This window comes from Barbus barbus (assembly GCF_936440315.1).
Source record: "Barbus barbus genome assembly, chromosome: 50".
Taxonomy (NCBI): domain Eukaryota; kingdom Metazoa; phylum Chordata; class Actinopteri; order Cypriniformes; family Cyprinidae; genus Barbus; species Barbus barbus.
This window is the reverse complement of record NC_136728.1, coordinates 5,745,048-5,762,807: the sequence shown is the minus strand read 5'-3', so window position 1 is coordinate 5,762,807 and position 17,760 is coordinate 5,745,048. Positions and strand designations below refer to the sequence as shown.

The 17,760-nt window shown below is 36.7% G+C and overlaps 1 protein-coding gene across 1 annotated transcript in view; it reads left to right on the top strand.

The window, feature by feature from the left end:
• The window catches only part of LOC306868114 (receptor-type tyrosine-protein phosphatase eta), a 41,388-nt gene extending 23,874 nt beyond the window's left edge, over positions 1 to 17,514 (top strand). Inside the window, exons 13-30 of the mRNA XM_079414146.1 lie at positions 71 to 316; positions 4,230 to 4,490; positions 4,711 to 4,965; positions 5,613 to 5,867; positions 6,079 to 6,339; positions 7,012 to 7,266; positions 9,350 to 9,604; positions 9,824 to 10,078; positions 10,391 to 10,493; positions 10,597 to 10,641; positions 10,832 to 10,919; positions 11,021 to 11,111; positions 12,464 to 12,537; positions 12,635 to 12,769; positions 13,061 to 13,177; positions 13,307 to 13,467; positions 13,587 to 13,722; positions 16,132 to 17,514. Of these exons, the coding sequence (XP_079270272.1) occupies positions 71 to 316; positions 4,230 to 4,490; positions 4,711 to 4,965; positions 5,613 to 5,867; positions 6,079 to 6,339; positions 7,012 to 7,266; positions 9,350 to 9,604; positions 9,824 to 10,078; positions 10,391 to 10,493; positions 10,597 to 10,641; positions 10,832 to 10,919; positions 11,021 to 11,111; positions 12,464 to 12,537; positions 12,635 to 12,769; positions 13,061 to 13,177; positions 13,307 to 13,467; positions 13,587 to 13,722; positions 16,132 to 16,263 (3,125 nt within the window). The 3' untranslated portion in view covers positions 16,264 to 17,514. The remainder of the gene's footprint in view (positions 1 to 70; positions 317 to 4,229; positions 4,491 to 4,710; positions 4,966 to 5,612; positions 5,868 to 6,078; positions 6,340 to 7,011; positions 7,267 to 9,349; positions 9,605 to 9,823; positions 10,079 to 10,390; positions 10,494 to 10,596; positions 10,642 to 10,831; positions 10,920 to 11,020; positions 11,112 to 12,463; positions 12,538 to 12,634; positions 12,770 to 13,060; positions 13,178 to 13,306; positions 13,468 to 13,586; positions 13,723 to 16,131) is intronic.
• Positions 17,515 to 17,760: the final 246 nt, after the last annotated feature.

Here is a 17,760-nt window from a genome sequence, read left to right as displayed (position 1 = left end):
AAGGCATGTGTCTTATCCACTGCGCCATCACCACCCCCTAATTATGTCTTGCTCTTCTTTTCCCACACAGAACCAGATGTGATCAGGAATCTCAGAGGGACCAATATCACAACATCATCTGTGCTTCTGAGATGGGATGAACCATTTGGAAATAGATCTTTCTTTATAGTTCACTGGACTGATAATACAATTACTACTAACACTTCCTATAACATCACCGGTCTGACTGCTGGAGTCAATTACACATTCTGCATCACTGCTGTGGCAGCAGATCAATCAACAGAAGGAGAAACTGTCTGCATTTCACAATTTACCAGTATGCAAACTTATAAAGTTTATTTGTATAGCGCTTTTTACGATACAAATAGTTGCAAAGCAGCTCTATAGGAACTTAAGTTTCCACAATATATTTATATATTGCAGAACCTTAATACATTTAACTGATGGCAACATTTGGTAATTCTGTATGTTGTCTGAGCATCGGCATCATCTGAGGGGTTGGCATTATCTTTTCTCAGGTGTTCGGTCATCTCAGATCATTTAAGGGTTGGATCCAGACTGAAGCTTCTGTCATTCCTAGTTACCATGGGATGTTAATCCCGTGGCAGAAACAGAGACAAATAGAGACATAATTAGCGTAGCTGCTGTTCCATCTAAGCAAAAAGTATTTGTTCAACCCAAGCTAAAGAATAATAATAATGTATATTTGATCAGATATAACTGCAGTACAAGATTATAAAATGCATTATGTGAATGCTTGGCTAAAGAGATGTGTCTTTAATCTAGATTTAAACAGAGAGAGTGTGTCTGAACCCAGAACGTTATCAGGAAGGGTATTCCAGAGTTTGGGAGCCAAATGTGAAAAAGCTCTACCTCCTTTAGTGGACTTTGCTATCCTAGGTACTACCAAAAGTCCAGAGTTTTGTGACCTTAGGGAGCGGGTTGGATTGTAGCGTGGTAGAAGACAAGTTAGGTACGCAGGAGCTAAACCATTTAGGGCCTTATAGGCAAGTAATACAATTTTGTAAATGATACGGAACTGAATAGGTAGCCAGTGCAGAGACTGTAAAATTGGGGTAATATGATCATATTTTCTTGACCTGGTAAGAACTCTAGTCGGTGCATTTTGGACTATCTGTAGCTTGTTTATTGAAGATGCAGGACAACCACCTAGCAGTACATTACAATCAGTGTTGGGGAAGCTACTCTGAAACTGTAGTTTGACAAGCTACAAGCTACTCGTAAGTTAAAGTAGTTAAACTACAGTCAAGCTACCCTTTTGGAAAAGTAGTTAGCTACACTACAAGTTACTATCAAAAAGTAGCTAGCTACATTGAAACTACTTTTGATTTTTTTGAACAACGTATATTATAAATAACTGAATAAGTGTCTGAGGAATGTTTTAAGTAAAATATTTAGTGTTTAAAACAATGCAATGCAATTATGATTTCAAAGAGTATTGTTTTATTACATACAACACTCAAATATCTCAGACTGTTACAAAAAGTGTAACCTTTACTTGTCGTTTCTTTGAGAGACATGAACTTGGACAAATAAGGCCATGGGTAATTAACGTTAGTTGTTTCTCCAGCCTCCAAATCTGCCGCCACGTCTTGCTCCATCATGGATAATATGGGTGTGTCAACCCACTTCTGTATGTCATTGAACCGTTAGCCGCAAGATGCGTGATTAAACAACAGGTGGCGGTAATGGCAAAAAATGAGTTTGTAATCTAACAAGAAGAATATCCTTGCATCGCGCTGATTCGCGCAGGCTCGACAAAACGCAATGTAGCTTTTGCTCGCGCTACACCGCTACTTGCTGCAAAAAGTAGTTAGCTACTGGAAAAGCTACACTGTTTAAAAAGGAACTGAGCTACTGCCAAGCTACCGAAAAATGTAGTTAAGTTAGTAGCGTCGCTACTTGTAGTTAACTACTCCCCAACACTGATTACAATAGTCCAGTCTAGAGGTCATGAATGCATGAACTAGCTTTTCTGCATCAGAAACAGGAAATGTTTCTAAGATGGAAGAATGCTGTTTTTGTAACATTGGAAATATGATTTTCAAAGGACAAGTTGCTGTCTAATATAACACCCAGATTTTTTACTTTAGAGGACGTAACAGTGCATCCGTCTAGTTGCAAATTGTAATCCAAGAGGTTCTGTGTACTGTTTTTTGGTCCAGTAAGTAATATCTCTGTCTTATCTGAATTTAATAGGAGGAAATTACTGGTCATCCAATCTTTTACATTTTTTACACAATCTATTAGCTTTGATAGTTTAGAAGTTTCATCTGGTCTTGAGATATATAGTTGCGTATCATCAGCATAACAATGAAAACTAATCCCGTATTTTCTAATAATATTACCAAGGGGCAACATGTATATTGAAAATAGCAGAGGACCTAGGACAGATCCTTGTGGTACTCCATACTTTACTGGTGATAATTGAGATGACTCCCCATGTATATTGCATGAATAAAGTGGTAGCGATTTGACAGGTATGATCTAAACCATCTTAAAGCCTGCCCTTGAATACCAGTATAGTTTTGTAATCGATCTATGAGAATGTCATAGTCTATAGTGTCGAATGCAGCACTAAGACCAAGTAATACTAGCAATGAGATGCAGCCTTGGTCTGAAGCAAGAAGTAAGTCATTTGTAATTTTAACAAGTGCAGTTTCTGTGCTATGGTGAGGCCTGAAACCTGACTGAAATTCTTCAGAGATAATTGTTTTTGCAAGAAGGAGCACAATTGAGCAGACACAACTTTTTCTAAAAATTTTAGACATAAACGGAAGATTTGAAATGGGTCTGTAATTTGCCAGTTCATTAGAATCTAGTTGTGGTTTCTTAAGAAGAGGCTTAATAACCGCCAGCTTGAATGGTTTTGGGATGTGACCTAAAGATAATGATGAGTTAATAATATTGAGAAGCGTTCTTCTGCTACTGGTAACAACTCTTTGAGTAGTTTAGTGGGTACAGGATCTAATAAACATGTTGTTGGTTTAGATGCACTGATAAGTTTATTTATCTCTTCCTGTCCTATAGTTGTAAAGCACTGCAGTTTTTCTTTGGGTGTGATGAATGAAGCTGAAATACTAGACGCAGTAGAATCTACATTTGATATTGTATTTCTGATGTTATCTATTTTATCAGTAAAGAAATTCATAAAGTCATTACTATTAAACTGTGAGGGAATATTTAGATCGGGTGGCGTCTGTTTATTTGTTAATCTAGCCACTGTGCTAAATAAGAACCTTGGATTGTTTTGGTTATTATCTATGAGTTTGCGGATATGATCTGCCCTGGCAGCTTTTAGAGCCTGTCTATAGCAGGACATACTGTTTTTCCACGCAATTCTAAAAACTTCCAAGTTAGTTTTTCTCCATTTGCGCTCAAGATTACGAGTTTCTTTCTTGAGAGAATGGGTATAACTGTTGTAACATGGCGCAGTACGTTTTTCTCTAACCTTTTTCAATTTGAGGGGGGCAACAGCTTCTAATGTATTAGAGAAGATAGTGCCCATGTTGCTAGTATTTTCGTATAGTTCATGTGTATTTATGGGTACACAGAGCAGTTTAGTACATGTTTTGTACTACAAAGCACATTTAAACTACTTGACTATCATGGGTAGTTGTTCAATGAAAGGAAAGAGTTGCAGTATTGATCTACAGTAATTGCTAGCAGTACCTCTATTAATCCAAAAATAAGAAAAGACAAAGAACTGAACATAACGGGTATGGAGGAGGGAAAAATTAGGGGAAAAAACAAGGAACAGACAGGGCTAATCGATTAAAAAATTTAGTATAAAACAAATGAGAACATTCTTAGAAACCTAGAAACCAGCAAAGCAGGTACAAAATACATGAAAGGGGACATCGGGATCAACGGAACGAGAAAATCTTCAAATTAAAAAGTCACTGAACTCAAAAAACAAAAAACATGATACTGATTTCTGACCCACCAATATATTTTTAAGTAATTTGTAAAAGCACTAGAGTTATTCCCATTTAAAGCAACACTAATTTGTGCTGCTTTTTCTTTTTAGTAAAAATATCACACAAAGCTCATGTTAAACATTCAATATCAAAATACTGCCTTCCCCCTTGCCAGTCTATTGTTTGTTAGTTTGGCCCACCAGTTCATCTTTCCTTTACTTTGCTTGTGTCTTCCTTGAGGGTTTTTTCAAATCATCAATTATGTCTTGCTCTTCTTTTCCCACACAGAACCAGATGTGATCAGGAATCTCAGAGGGACCAATATCACAACATCGTCTGTGTTTCTGAGATGGGATGAACCTGATGGAAATAGATATTTCTTTAAAGTTCACTGGACTGATAATAAAACAAACAGAAATTCAACAACTACTAACACTTCCTATAACATCACCGGTCTGACTGCTGGAGTCAGTTACACATTGTGCATCACTGCTGTGGCAGCAGATCAATCAACAGAAGGCGACGCATTCTGCATCTCAAACTATACCAGTAAGTAATATTATAAAATAATCTGTTTTGTGCTATATAGTACGGTATCAGAGTTATGCCTTTCACCTTTTTTAGTCTGTTATTAGTTAATTTGCCCCACCAGTTCACATTTCCCCCTATATGTATTTATTTTTCACTTGTGTCCTGATTGTTGAGAAAAGAAAAGAAAAGAAAAGAAAAGAAAAGACATTTGTGAATTGCTCTTTTCTTCTGTACACAGAGCCGGATGCGATCAGGAATCTCAGAGTGTCTAAAATCACAACCTCATCTGTGTTTCTGACTTGGGATGAACCAGTTGGAAATAGATCTTTCTTTAAACTTCAGTGGACTGATAATAAAACAAATAAAACTACTACGTACACTTCCTATAACATCACTGGTCTGACTGCTGGAGTCAATTACACATTCTGCATCACTGCTGTGGCAGCAGATCAATCAACAGAAGGAGGAACTGTCTGCATCTCACAATTTACCAGTATGCAAACTTATAAAGTAGATGTTTTGTACTACAAACCATATTTAAACAACTTCACTATCATGGGTAGTTGTTCAATGAAAGGAAACATTGGCAGTATTGATCTACAGTAATTGCTAGCAGTAACTCTATTAATCCAAAAATGAGAAAAGACAATGAACTGAACAGAACTGGGGGTATGAAGGAGGGAAAATGAGGGGGAAAAAACAAGGAACAGACAGGGCTAATCGATTAAGAATTGAGTATCAAACAAATGAGAACATTTTTAGAAAACTAGAAACCAGCAAAGCAGGCACAAAATACATGAAAGGGGACATCGGGATCAACGGAACGAGAAAATCTTAAAATTAAAAAGTCACTGAACTCAAAAAACAAAAAACATGATACTGATTTCTGACCCACCAATATTTTTTAATTAGAGTTATTCCCATTTAAAGCAACACTAATTTGTGCTGCTTTTTCTTTTTAGTAAAAATATCACACAAAGCTCATGTTAAACATTAAATATCAAAATACTGCCTTCCCGCTTGCCAGTCTATTGTTTGTTAGTTTGGCCCACCAGTTCACCTTTCTTTTACTTTGCTTGTGTCTTCCTTGATGGTTTTCTCAAATCATCAATTATGTCTTGCTCTTCTTTTCCCACACAGAACCAGATGTGATCAGGAATCTCAGAGGGACCAATATCACAACATCGTCTGTGTTTCTGAGATGGGATGAACCATTTGGAAATAGATCTTTCTTTAAAGTTCACTGGACTGATAATAAAATAAATAAAATTACTACTAACACTTCCTATAGCATCACCGGTCTGACTGCTGGAGTCAATTACACATTCTGCATCACTGCTGTGGCAGCAGATCAATCAACAGAAGGAGGAACTGTCTGCATCTCAAACTATACCAGTATGTAATATTATAAAATATCTGTTTTGTGCTACATAGTACGGGATCAGAGTTATGCCTTTCACCTTTTTTAGTCTGTTATTAGTTAATTTGTCCCACCAGTTCACATTTCCCCCTATATGTATTTATTTTTCACGTGTGTCTTGATTGTTGGGAAAAGAAAAGAAAAAGGAAAAGACATTTGTGAATGGCTCTTTTCTTCTGTACACAGAGCCGGATGCGATCAGGAATCTCATCGTGTCTAAAATCACAACCTCATCTGTGTTTCTGACTTGGGTTGAACCAGCTGGAAATAGATCTTTCTTTAAACTTCAGTGGACTGATGATAAAACAAACAGAAATTCAACAACTACTAACACTTCCTATAACATCACCGGTCTGACTGCTGGAGTCAGTTACACATTCTGCATCACTGCTGTGGCAGCAGATCAATCAACAGAAGGAGGAACTGTCTGCATCTCACAATTTACCAGTATGCAAACTTATAAAGTACATGTTATGTACTACAAAGCACATTTAAACTACTTGACTATCAAGGGTGGTTGTTCATGGTAATGAAAGGAAACATTTGCAGTATTGATCTACAGTAATTGCTAGCAGTAACTCTATTAATCCAAAAATGAGAAAAGACAATGAACTGAACAGAACTGGGGGTATGAAGGAGGGAAAATGAGGGGGGAAAAAACAAGGAACAGACAGGGCTAATCGATTAAGAATTGAGTGTCAAACAAATGAGAACATTCTTAGAAACCTAGAAACCAGCAAAGCAGGTACAAAATACATGAAAGGGGACATCGGGATCAACGGAACGAGAAAATCTTCAAATTAAAAAGTCACTGAACTCAAAAAACAAAAAACACGATACTGATTTCTGACCCACCAATATTTTTTTTAAAGTAATTTGTAAAAGCAATAGAGTTATTCCCATTTAAAGCAACACTAATTTGTGCTGCTTTTTCTTTTTAGTAAAAATATCACACAAAGCTCATGTTAAACATTCAATATCATAATACTGCCTTCCCCCTTGCCAGTCTATTGTTTGTTAGTTTGGCCCACCAGTTCATCTTTCCTTTACTTTGCTTGTGTCTTGCTTGATGCTTTTTTCAAATCATCAATTATGTCTTGCTCTTCTTTTCCCACACAGAACCAGATGTGATCAGGAATCTCAGAGGGACCAATATCACAACATCGTCTGTGTTTCTGAGATGGGATGAACCATTTGGAAATAGATCTTTCTTTATAGTTCAGTGGACTGATAATAAAACAAATAAAATTACTACTAACACTTCCTATCACATCACCGGTCTGACTGCTGGAGTCAATTACACATTCTGCATCACTGCTGTGGCAGCAGATCAATCAACAGAAGGAGGAACTGTCTGCATCTCAATCTATACCAGTAAGTAATATTATAAAATATCAGTTTTCTGCTATATAGTTGTAAAGGATTAGCCCTTATTTTATTTAGCTTTTGGGGAATCTATTCTTAAGATTCGATATTGATATTTACATGATTAATCGATGTTAATCAAAACGTCCAACTTATACCTTGTTAACGATACCTCATTAACGACTTGTCCAGCAAGCATTAAAATCAGCACGTTATCTCCTAACAATTTTGTTTATCTTATTCGCGGCCAACGATAAAACAAACCAAATAGTACTTTATAAAAATTCATGAGCGTAGGTAACGCGATCTTAGGCAAATAATTTCAGACTTGAAAAATCACATAGCAACAGACAAGAGATTTCTTAATAGAATCAAAGTTTATTTCACTACTCTAACACAACACTAAGCTAAACAACACAAACAGAATACTTAAACACACAAATTGCAGGCAATGAATTGTTTTGATGTGAAGAGAGTTCTAGGCTCTAATGCTTGTTTTCAAGAATAATCTGACTTCAACCTGAGGGAATTACACGCATGGAACTTTACTATCTTTACTCTTAAAAGATAAATACAACCAGTTTCCAGCAGATTTAGGAAATATTGTTTTACTTTCCTTGCTTTCAGTTGAGTTCAGTTCCTTCCGGGTTAAGGGAAGACCGTGTGCGGATTGGCGGCTTGGTAGGTCGTCGTCACGAGAATACTCTTCAGTGGTTGGTTGGCTTCGTTCTGACTTGATGATGCTCTCAGGAAGTTGTCTCGGTTTCTGAGGCTTTAGATGTTAAAGTTGCTTGGGAATTTTGACTGAGTCCTGATCGTTGGTCACTGCTCGGCCATGATGTTTAATGGCTGGGAGCGCTGAGCAAGCAGAGAGCATGCGCAAGCAACAAACTTAAAACTCCAACTCCTACCAAGAGACACAGTTGGGTGTCTGTCTTTAACGGGCCGATTTGGGATCCACCCACGGGCGACTGACCCAATCGGATTCTTCCTGTGGGGCAGAGCCCCGCCCTGTACAGCTTTTTTTCCGTGCATATATTATCTGTTCAGTTATTTTATCACATGAAGAAATTATTGACAGCAGACGTCTATTCGTATTGTAATCATACCTTGATGAGAAAAGACAATTCTCATCCACACCAGATTACTGCTAATGAAATCAGCTTTCATTCGAAATCAAACACCAAGTATTTTGCATACCCAAAGTACATATATCAATTGTATCTATTACGCGGTTAAGCCATAGATGAAACAATCCTTAATTCTAAATAATCACACCAAGCATGTGAAACTAAACAATAGTGATCAGGAAAGTTAGACAGCAAAGATTACAACAATACCATAGATTCCAATAACACAGCAAGCTTATAAATGACATGAAAACAACCTTAATATATATTGTAAATATATTGTATACATTGTTTTGAATATATTGCTTCAATAGCAGAAACTAGTATAATTTATCCCTTTTAAAATGGGGAGAAACGCGAGGTCACGGGAATGTCACTTTCGTGGAGATCTGGTGTTTTGCTTAGTTCGGACGTCGGCTGTAAAACCGTCTTCCCTATAGATAACATCATTGAATTACTGCGTTAATGGTCAGGGAATCAGGGAGGGTTTGTGCCGGAGTCTCTCCAAATGACAAGATCTTGTCCTGTTTCTGGTTGAATTATGCTTAAGTGATAAGAAACAACCGTGAAGTCCTGTTTTAAATACATTCCGGATTTTTCCACACAAATGACCCTTTGTTTTGGGGTTCTCGTGAGGCGTTAGGGAGAGCAGAGCAGGATGCTTGAGTGCGGTGCTGGTCGTTAATTAACTTTATGACCACAGATAGTGAAAGTATTTTTTTCTTCCGGAATGTTGCCGTCCTGTTAATTGACCTGTGTATGTGTTCTTGTTTTCGACCAAGCTCTACATAGTACGGTATCAGAGTTATGCCTTTCACCATTTTTAGGTCTGTTATTAGTTGATTTGCCCCACCAGTTCACATTTCCCCCTATATGTATTTATTTTTCACTTGTGTCCTGATTGTTGAGAAAAGTAAAAAAAGAAAAGACATTTGTGAATTGCTCTTTTCTTCTGTACACAGAGCCGGATGCGATCAGGAATCTCAACGTGTCTAAAATCACAACCTCATCTGTGTTTCTGACTTGGGTTGAACCAGCTGGAAATAGATCTTTCTTTAAAGTTCACTGGACTGATGATAAAACAAATAAAACTACTACTAACACTTCCTATCACATCACCGGTCTGACTGCTGGAGTCAGTTACACATTCTGCATCACTGCTGTGGCAGCAGATCAATCAACAGAAGGAGGAACACTCTGCATCTCACAATTCACAAGTATGTAGAGTTAAAAAAGTCTTTCTTGCTATATAGTAGTAATTATATGTAACTATAAAATATATGTTTTGTGCTACAACATATGTTATAAGAATGATCCCTTCCCCCTTTTTAGTCTATTGTTAGTTAATCTTTCCCACCAGTTGACATTTCCCCCATATGTATGTATATTTCACTTTTGTCCTGATTGGAAAAAAATGCTCTTCTCTCCCCAAACAGAGCCAAATAAGATCATAAATCTAACAGTGTCTGAAATCACAATATCATCTGTGTTTCTGACATGGGAAGGACCAGCTGGAAATAGAGATTTTTTTAGAATTCAATGGACTGAGACAAGGACGACTGTCCTAACTAGTAACACTTCCTATCACATCACCGGTCTGACTGCTGGAGTCAATTACACATTCTGCATCACTGCTGTGGCAGCAGATCAATCAACAGAAGGAGGAACTGTCTGCATCTCACAATTTACCAGTATGCAAACTTATCAAATAACTGTCCTCTTCCTCTTTGTAGTCTTGCGCAAAACTCCCACAGTAACTTTTAATATAATGTTGTAACTATCGATGTTAGCTCCACCAGAAAATGGCATAAAACAGATAATGTGTTTTTTAAGGATAATCTATTGCATCTCAGTGTATACTAGCATATCATCTTTTTCATTAAATGATCTGGATAATATAATAAACAAGGTGAAATATATTACTGCTTTTTCTTCATCGGGAACATGTTTAATAATATAATAATAACACTTACCAAATTCTCATGTTGGTTCCCCTAACACAGAGTCTAACACTTTCCCTAACACTCCAATGATTGTTGGCATAGTTTTGGCAGTGATCTGTTTTCTCATCATCATGACTCTCATTCTCTTCTTCTATTCAAGAAGGTTAGTTGCCAGTGTCATCAGAGAAGTAAATAGTGGCTAGAGTTCAAGATACTGAAGGCTTGCAGATTCATTTTAGTAACATTTCTTTATTACTCTGTTACAGACAAACCAAAAAACAATGTCCTGACATCCCTGTACACACCATTAGGTAACTTTGTTTGATATGTTTATCGTTAAATATTTATTTGACAAAACTTACAAATTGTTAATGTATTATTGTTTCCTTCTATTTCCAGCAATAAAATGTAAGTAACTGATTTATTATTAATCTATTAATTTTCAATGTTGAAACATGATTCTTTGCACTTTATTGCATTTTTTTTTTTTATGGTACACAGTAATATTGCTTTGAGAATAGAAGATTATGAAGAGTACTTTAAGCAGAAACATGCAGATTCCAACTGTGGTTTTGCTGAAGAGTATGAGGTACACATGAGAAACACAAATATGTATTTTTTTTATTCAATATTATCAAACCGTTTTACTCAGGACTCATCACAGAAATTAATTTAGAAATTATGTTGCAGGAGTTGAAAACTGTTGGAACGGCACAGTCCAAAAACACTGCCCTGGCTATTGAAAACAAGCCGAAGAACCGTTACAACAATGTTCTACCTTGTGAGTAGACTGACTGTTGCATGTACTAAAAGGTGGCATGAGTTTTCCCCAATCACAGGCTTAAATCTCTAGCTGACTGATGGATTGTACCCGTCCCGGTCTATTCACACTGAAGTCGAATTGCACAAAGTCAGATACATTTTCAGTTCATTTCCTGAGGCGCAGAGCCAAAACACAGCTAAAATAATGTTCTCCTGCAAGATGCATTTTGTTAACCACTAGAGGGGCAAAAGTAAAAAATTTTAAAAGAAATAAACAAAAATGAAGAATAGATAACATGACAATCAATGTAGACTCAGGATTTTGATTATCTAAAATAGACACAGGTGATAACAATCATAAATCAAGAAAAAAAAACAAGAAATGAATGAACAGGAAATGTATACAGACAATATGTGACAAAAATGATCAAACTAAAAAAAAAGAGTTCTTGGAATATAACAGAACATGATAGGAATGACGCTCAGTGTTGCAAAGGTTATTTTGGAAATGTAATAGGTTACAGATTACAAGTTACCCTATTTAAAATGTAATAAGTAATGTAACTGATTACATTTTGATTACTTTTCTAAATTTCTAATGTTTTCAACTGTTAATCATTTTCAAATATGTAAAGTAGGCAGGGTTAACCAGTAGCACTCAACACTGATTACTGTCAGACTTTCCAAACCCTTCATCACTTAAATTAAGAATATAATAATTTAATTTTAAAACACAGCCACCCCAAAATCAGACCTTTATTTAACACCTCTTTTCACTTTGTGATTGTTCTGAGATTAAATACAGATTTACATTCATAACAAGAAATAGTTTAGTAGTTATGATTCTGTTTTTGAAATCAAATCTTTGCATAGTTATGACAGGAAACACTGGCATCTAACAATGCCTTGGGAAAAAAAAACTTAAATTAATCTTACAAAATAAAGCATATACCTAATCCCAAATAGGAAATAAAACAGTTATCGAATGAGCATGTGTCCTATTATGTGTCCTAAACTCCTAAAACATTGTCTCATATTTTAGAGCAGTCAATGCAATTTATGAAAGAAATCAATTAAATCTGTATATGGGTGTGTGTGTGAAGAAAAAATAAATAACAGTTTTCACTTTTGTAATTGTTAACATTTTCCTAAGTAACTGTAATTAAATTTCTTTCTCGGCAACTGTAACTGATTATAATTACATTTATTTCGTAATTAAATTATGTAATTTAGTTATATGTAACTAGTTACTTCCCAACACTGATGACCCTACAATGCAACCTTATGACCTTGTATAAAATCAAATGCATAATTTTTAGTTCTTAATTAATAACTACTTTATGAAACTAATTGTATGTTCGCCTTCATCAGATGATGCTTCAAGAGTGAAGTTATCAATGTGTGGCAGTTCCTTTGATGACTACATCAATGCCAACTACATACCAGTGAGTATATAAACAGAAGTGAAAGTTTTTGTTTTGGTTATGTCTAAGCATGTTTTTCACTCTTCTTTCTTTCTTTTTTATTTTTTTTTTTGAACAGGGCTATAATTCAAAAAAAGAGTTTATAGCAGCTCAGGGTCCGCTGCCCGTCACAGTGAATGCATTCTGGAGAATGGTCTGGGAGAAGAATGTCCACACCATAGTGATGCTGACTAGATGCAATGAGATGGGACGAGTAAGTTTTCTTAATGAAATATTATTATCTGGCATTTTTATGGCTTTATTTCGATAGGACAGTAATTAGACCAGAAGCAAAGTGGGGGAGAGATAGAGGAACGGGAACAGGAAAGGTCCCAGAGCTGGGACCAGAACTTGGGATGCCCGAGGCACAATGGCACTACATGTCGGCACACTGACTACGAGGCTATCGCCGCCAACCATTGTGAAATATTATTAGTCACACTGAAAAGTGATAAAATGTGAAAATTCAGAGTAAAGATAACCAGCACTCTGTCATTTTCACCAGGTGAAATGTGAGAAGTACTGGCCATCTGGGACTAATCATTATCAAAACATCTCTGTGACAACCACCTCAGAGATAGAACTGGAGAGCTGGACCATAAGAGACTTCGCAATCAAAAATGTAAAGCAACACTTCCTGCGTCTGATATCTCCATTCATTCCTTCAGTAGCATACATGAGTGAAGTTTTTTTTTTGTTTGTTTTTTTAAATCAATAATGTTTTACAATAATATGATGGATAATTCTGTAGGTGAAAACAGCAGAAACTCGCTATGTACGCCAGTTCCACTTCACGGCGTGGCCGGATCATGGAGTTCCACAGACCACTGAAGTCCTCATTGACTTCAGACACCTGATCAGAGAACACATGGACCAGCACTCACGCCACTCTCCAACTGTGGTGCATTGCAGGTCAATGAAGTTCCTATTAACAAGCATTCAGAAATTTATATTACAATGCAAACAACAAATTTCAAATTTGCCAGTCGTTAGATTAAACTTTCTCATTATTTGACCCTCACATCTTTTAGTGCCGGTGTGGGAAGAACGGGAACCTTCATTGCCATTGATCACCTGATCTTCCAGATTGAAAGAGACAGCATGGTGGACATCTATGGAATTGTTAATGATATGCGCATGCACAGGCCTCTCATGGTGCAGACTGAGGTAAGGTTTTTTGGGGATCAGTACAAGTTAAGCTTGTACCCCCTTAAAAAATGGAGGTTAAAGTGAGGCACTTACAATGAATGTAAATGCAACCAGCTTTTAGAGCAGAAATGTAAGGCTTATAATTTTGTTATAAGCACTTACTGTAAGAAAGCAGACTGAGACAGATTATTCTTTATTGAACCCATGGGTGAACAACAGGTGGAGCAGGAATGGCAGTAGAAATCAGACACAGATGTAGAAGATGACACAATGATAATGCAGTTGGTATTGATGGTACACACAGCGGATCCATGAGGGAGTCATAAAGAGAACACTACTGAAGGCTAGTGCAATCAGAGAGTCCTCTATGTACTGTAAGACTATACAATGTGGGTGACTATGTGATAAGTATATATGGAGTCCTTGATGAGCGGAGTGGAGAGGGGGCGCTCTGGTTGACCATGTACCTGATGAGCTGGATGGTTGGGATGATTGTATTGGAACATGGTGAGTAGGGATGGTCCAGAATGTCACCTCGCGTGACCTACAGCGTTTGTCTGGGATGGTCCACAAATATGAGCCAATGTATTGAGGAAATTACTTTCTGCATGGAAGACAGAGGGCTTGGTGCGCCAGCCATTTATTTCCGTTGTTAAACTTGGAAAAGTGGATTCAGACATGCCCTATGTGCACCTGCTCCATGTTCTTCAGACCATGTGCTTAGATCATTAAAATAGGGCCCAGAGACAAAGTTCAAGGGTAGATAACCAGGCTTTCTGTCTGGACTGGTAGGAAGAGGTGTCTGATCACAGGGCATCAGAATGACCTTTCCGATGCCAGATAGCATGCTGCAGGTGTACATGAGATTGGCACTAGTGTTCGACGGCTGAGATGTGGAGGGTTTACGAGAACAGGAAAATCACAGTAGAGGACACACAGTAATGGTGTTATACCCATGTATGGCTGGCGGAGACAGTTTTGGGCATATTCAGCCAAGGGCAGGAAGTGACCCTAGAGCTGCTGATGTTGGTGGTTGTAAGTTCTGAGGAAACAGGAGATTAGGCATGATAGCCAGAAGAAAAACTGCCCAGCAGCTTGAAGAAAGCTTCCAGACTTGGCATATGAATTGTGGACTTGTAGTAGGCTGTACTTCCAGAACACAAGATGAAATAGTATTTCTGTAGTCTCAAATGATTTTGGTAACCCCTTTAAAGAAACCAGGTGGCTGGTCTTAGAGAAACAGTCAATAGCCATCAGGACACAGGTTTGATTACTGAGGAAGGAAGGTTGGTTGTGAAGTCCACAACTAGATGTGGCCATAGGTGATGAGGTATTGGCAGTGGAAGGAGTTTTACAGCTGGAAGGCTGCGAGGTACATCGGACATGGCACAACCTGGGCATAAGTGGACAAAGCTCTGGACATCATGCATCATCTGGACCTATTCCAAGTTGGCACCACCAGTGCTTTGTTGCAGAAGGGCATAAAGGTTTGGGTTGTCCCTGGATGCCCAGAGAGGAGTGCAATGATTATTAATCTTATTCTAGATGAATAGATTCTGAAGCAGACCCTGGAGAATCACTAAAATGGAATCTAGAGAAGAACAAGGGCAACCAGGCCTGGTGAAGGTTTGGCATCGCAGAGGGATTCCAGGTTGCAATGTGATGACCTGGAACGAATGGTGGGAATCTTAAAGCTAGTGGTGCCACTTCTTGAATGCTTGCTTAAGTAGTTCCCAGTTGCCAATATCATACTCCTACTTGGGGGATTGTGTGCTGATGGGTGTTGATGTGAATGCCTTCTTTAGTTGCTGGAAGGATTGAGCCGCTTCAGATGGTGAGGGGAACAACAATGTAGCTGAAGTTTCAGAACAAGCATATGTCGAAGTTTGAGAAGCTGAGGAAACATTCTTTATTTGTGGTTGGAGTGGGTCAGGATTGGAAAGCTTAGACTTTTTTATGGTCCATCTGGAGTGGACCAATGATGTATCCAAAGCCCAAATTGTTCTGTTGAATGTATTGTATTATTTTAACTGTGAAGCTGTTTTAATAATCACTGTAGGATTTATGATGAGCTGTCCCAGTGACAAACTAAAATTGAATAAGACGTTACATAGAAAAGCAATAATAAGCTATTTTTTCATATTGTATGTTAACAAGCTTATTGCTTACATCATGCAGATATTCTACTTAAATATATTACTTAGCCAGACACTGAGATCTTTTATTTTTTTTTTGGAGGAACAAGGAGGAACAAGTCGAAATTATCTGTCGTAATTGACATTATGAAACAAAAATAATCGATTGAGCTTAACTTGTACTAAACATACTACATGCTACATAAAAACTGGTGTTAACATTTGTTCTACAAAGTAGGTACGCATACTCAGACTCATATTTTACACAATTTTTTTCTGTTTTCTACAACAGGAGCAGTATGTTTACCTCCACCAGTGTGCGTATGACATAATTCGATCAAGAACTGGAACCAACGTGGACTTAATTTACCAGAACGCAGCAGCTCTCAGTATCTATCAGAATGTACAATATCAAAAATCATAAATGTCCATTTAAGACGGCAGACATTTAAGCATACTTTAAGGTTCACATGTACATGATGAGCACACACACACACACACACACATATATATATATCCTTTACATATAGCTGGATTTAATTTATTTCTTGCACAGTACTCAAAATAATTGAGTAGTAGTAGTTTAATTTTAATGAATACATTTAAAAGGTTACACTGGAAAAATACAGCCATTTTCTATCATAATAATTTAAAGTAAACAGCAAGTAATTGTATTTATGATATTTCAATCAAGATATCTTTATTTTTTATCTTTATGTCCAAAAGAGATATTTGTATAATTTGACGTAATATATTTACCGCTATATCAAACATCTGTACATTTTAATACTGACATGATTGAGGGCCTTATGGGATCCCAAGTTTTAAAAAATGTTTATATCTTCAAAGTTATTTAGAGAAATATAATATATCATGCATTATTTAACTATTTAGAGCAGAAACCATTTTTTTTTATACACTAGAAGGCACTTCCAAGCTATCAGTGTACATGATAAAAATGGAAATATTGTGTGCTGTTATACTGATAATTAGAAATTAAGGAAATAGTACTGATATGGTACAGTTTAGTTATTATTATGTTGTAGATTTTGCAGAATGCATGAAGCTCAACCTGCTGTGCTGGATATGAGCATTTGCTTGGGATTGGTAATTTATGTTGCATTTTATTTTTATACAGTTAGTTTCAGCCTTCTAATTTGATAAGACAAGCAGCGATGCAAGTGTGCTAATGGCTAACTATCCAAATGATGTCTTAAATGTCTTAAATGTAAGTAACTACATTAATGTCCTATTTATGCACATTTACTTAAAAGCAATCACACCTGTAACTGGGCTGTTATTATAGTAAGCACAGCTGAGATTAGATGCACTCTGTCATATTTCTCAAAGTACTATTTAAGCTATATTTACTGTTTATACCTGTGCTGGTTACTGTTTTCTGATCAATACTTGGAATACTTTTATTTAACTTTTTATTTGTATTTGAACAGCAGTGCACTAATATCACTTTCACACTGGAGACGGTTTCTAGCTTCTGTAGCGTTTGTGAACTTATTTGTGTGTATGGATTCTATTTATGAAGCTTCTTGTATATAAGAAGTATCTTTACTGTACCTCTTTATGGTTTTGATGATCCATTCTTTGGGAAGATTCTGATAAATGTCGGAAACAATGAACACATAATGAATAACAAATAAATTAATTTTAAAACTGGTAAGAATACTCTGTTCAGTCATCCATTGTAGAGAGAAATGTTTTTCTCTAATACACATTGGCCACAATTAACGGCACCCTTTTATGCAATACTTTTTGAAACCTCCATTTGCCAGTTTATTCATTCATTCATTCATTTTTTATTTATAAAACACATTTAAAAACAACCCAGGGTTGACCAAAGTGCTGTACAGATCATAGTCATCTAATAAAGGTACAATTTACAATCTCACAAATAGCAAAACAA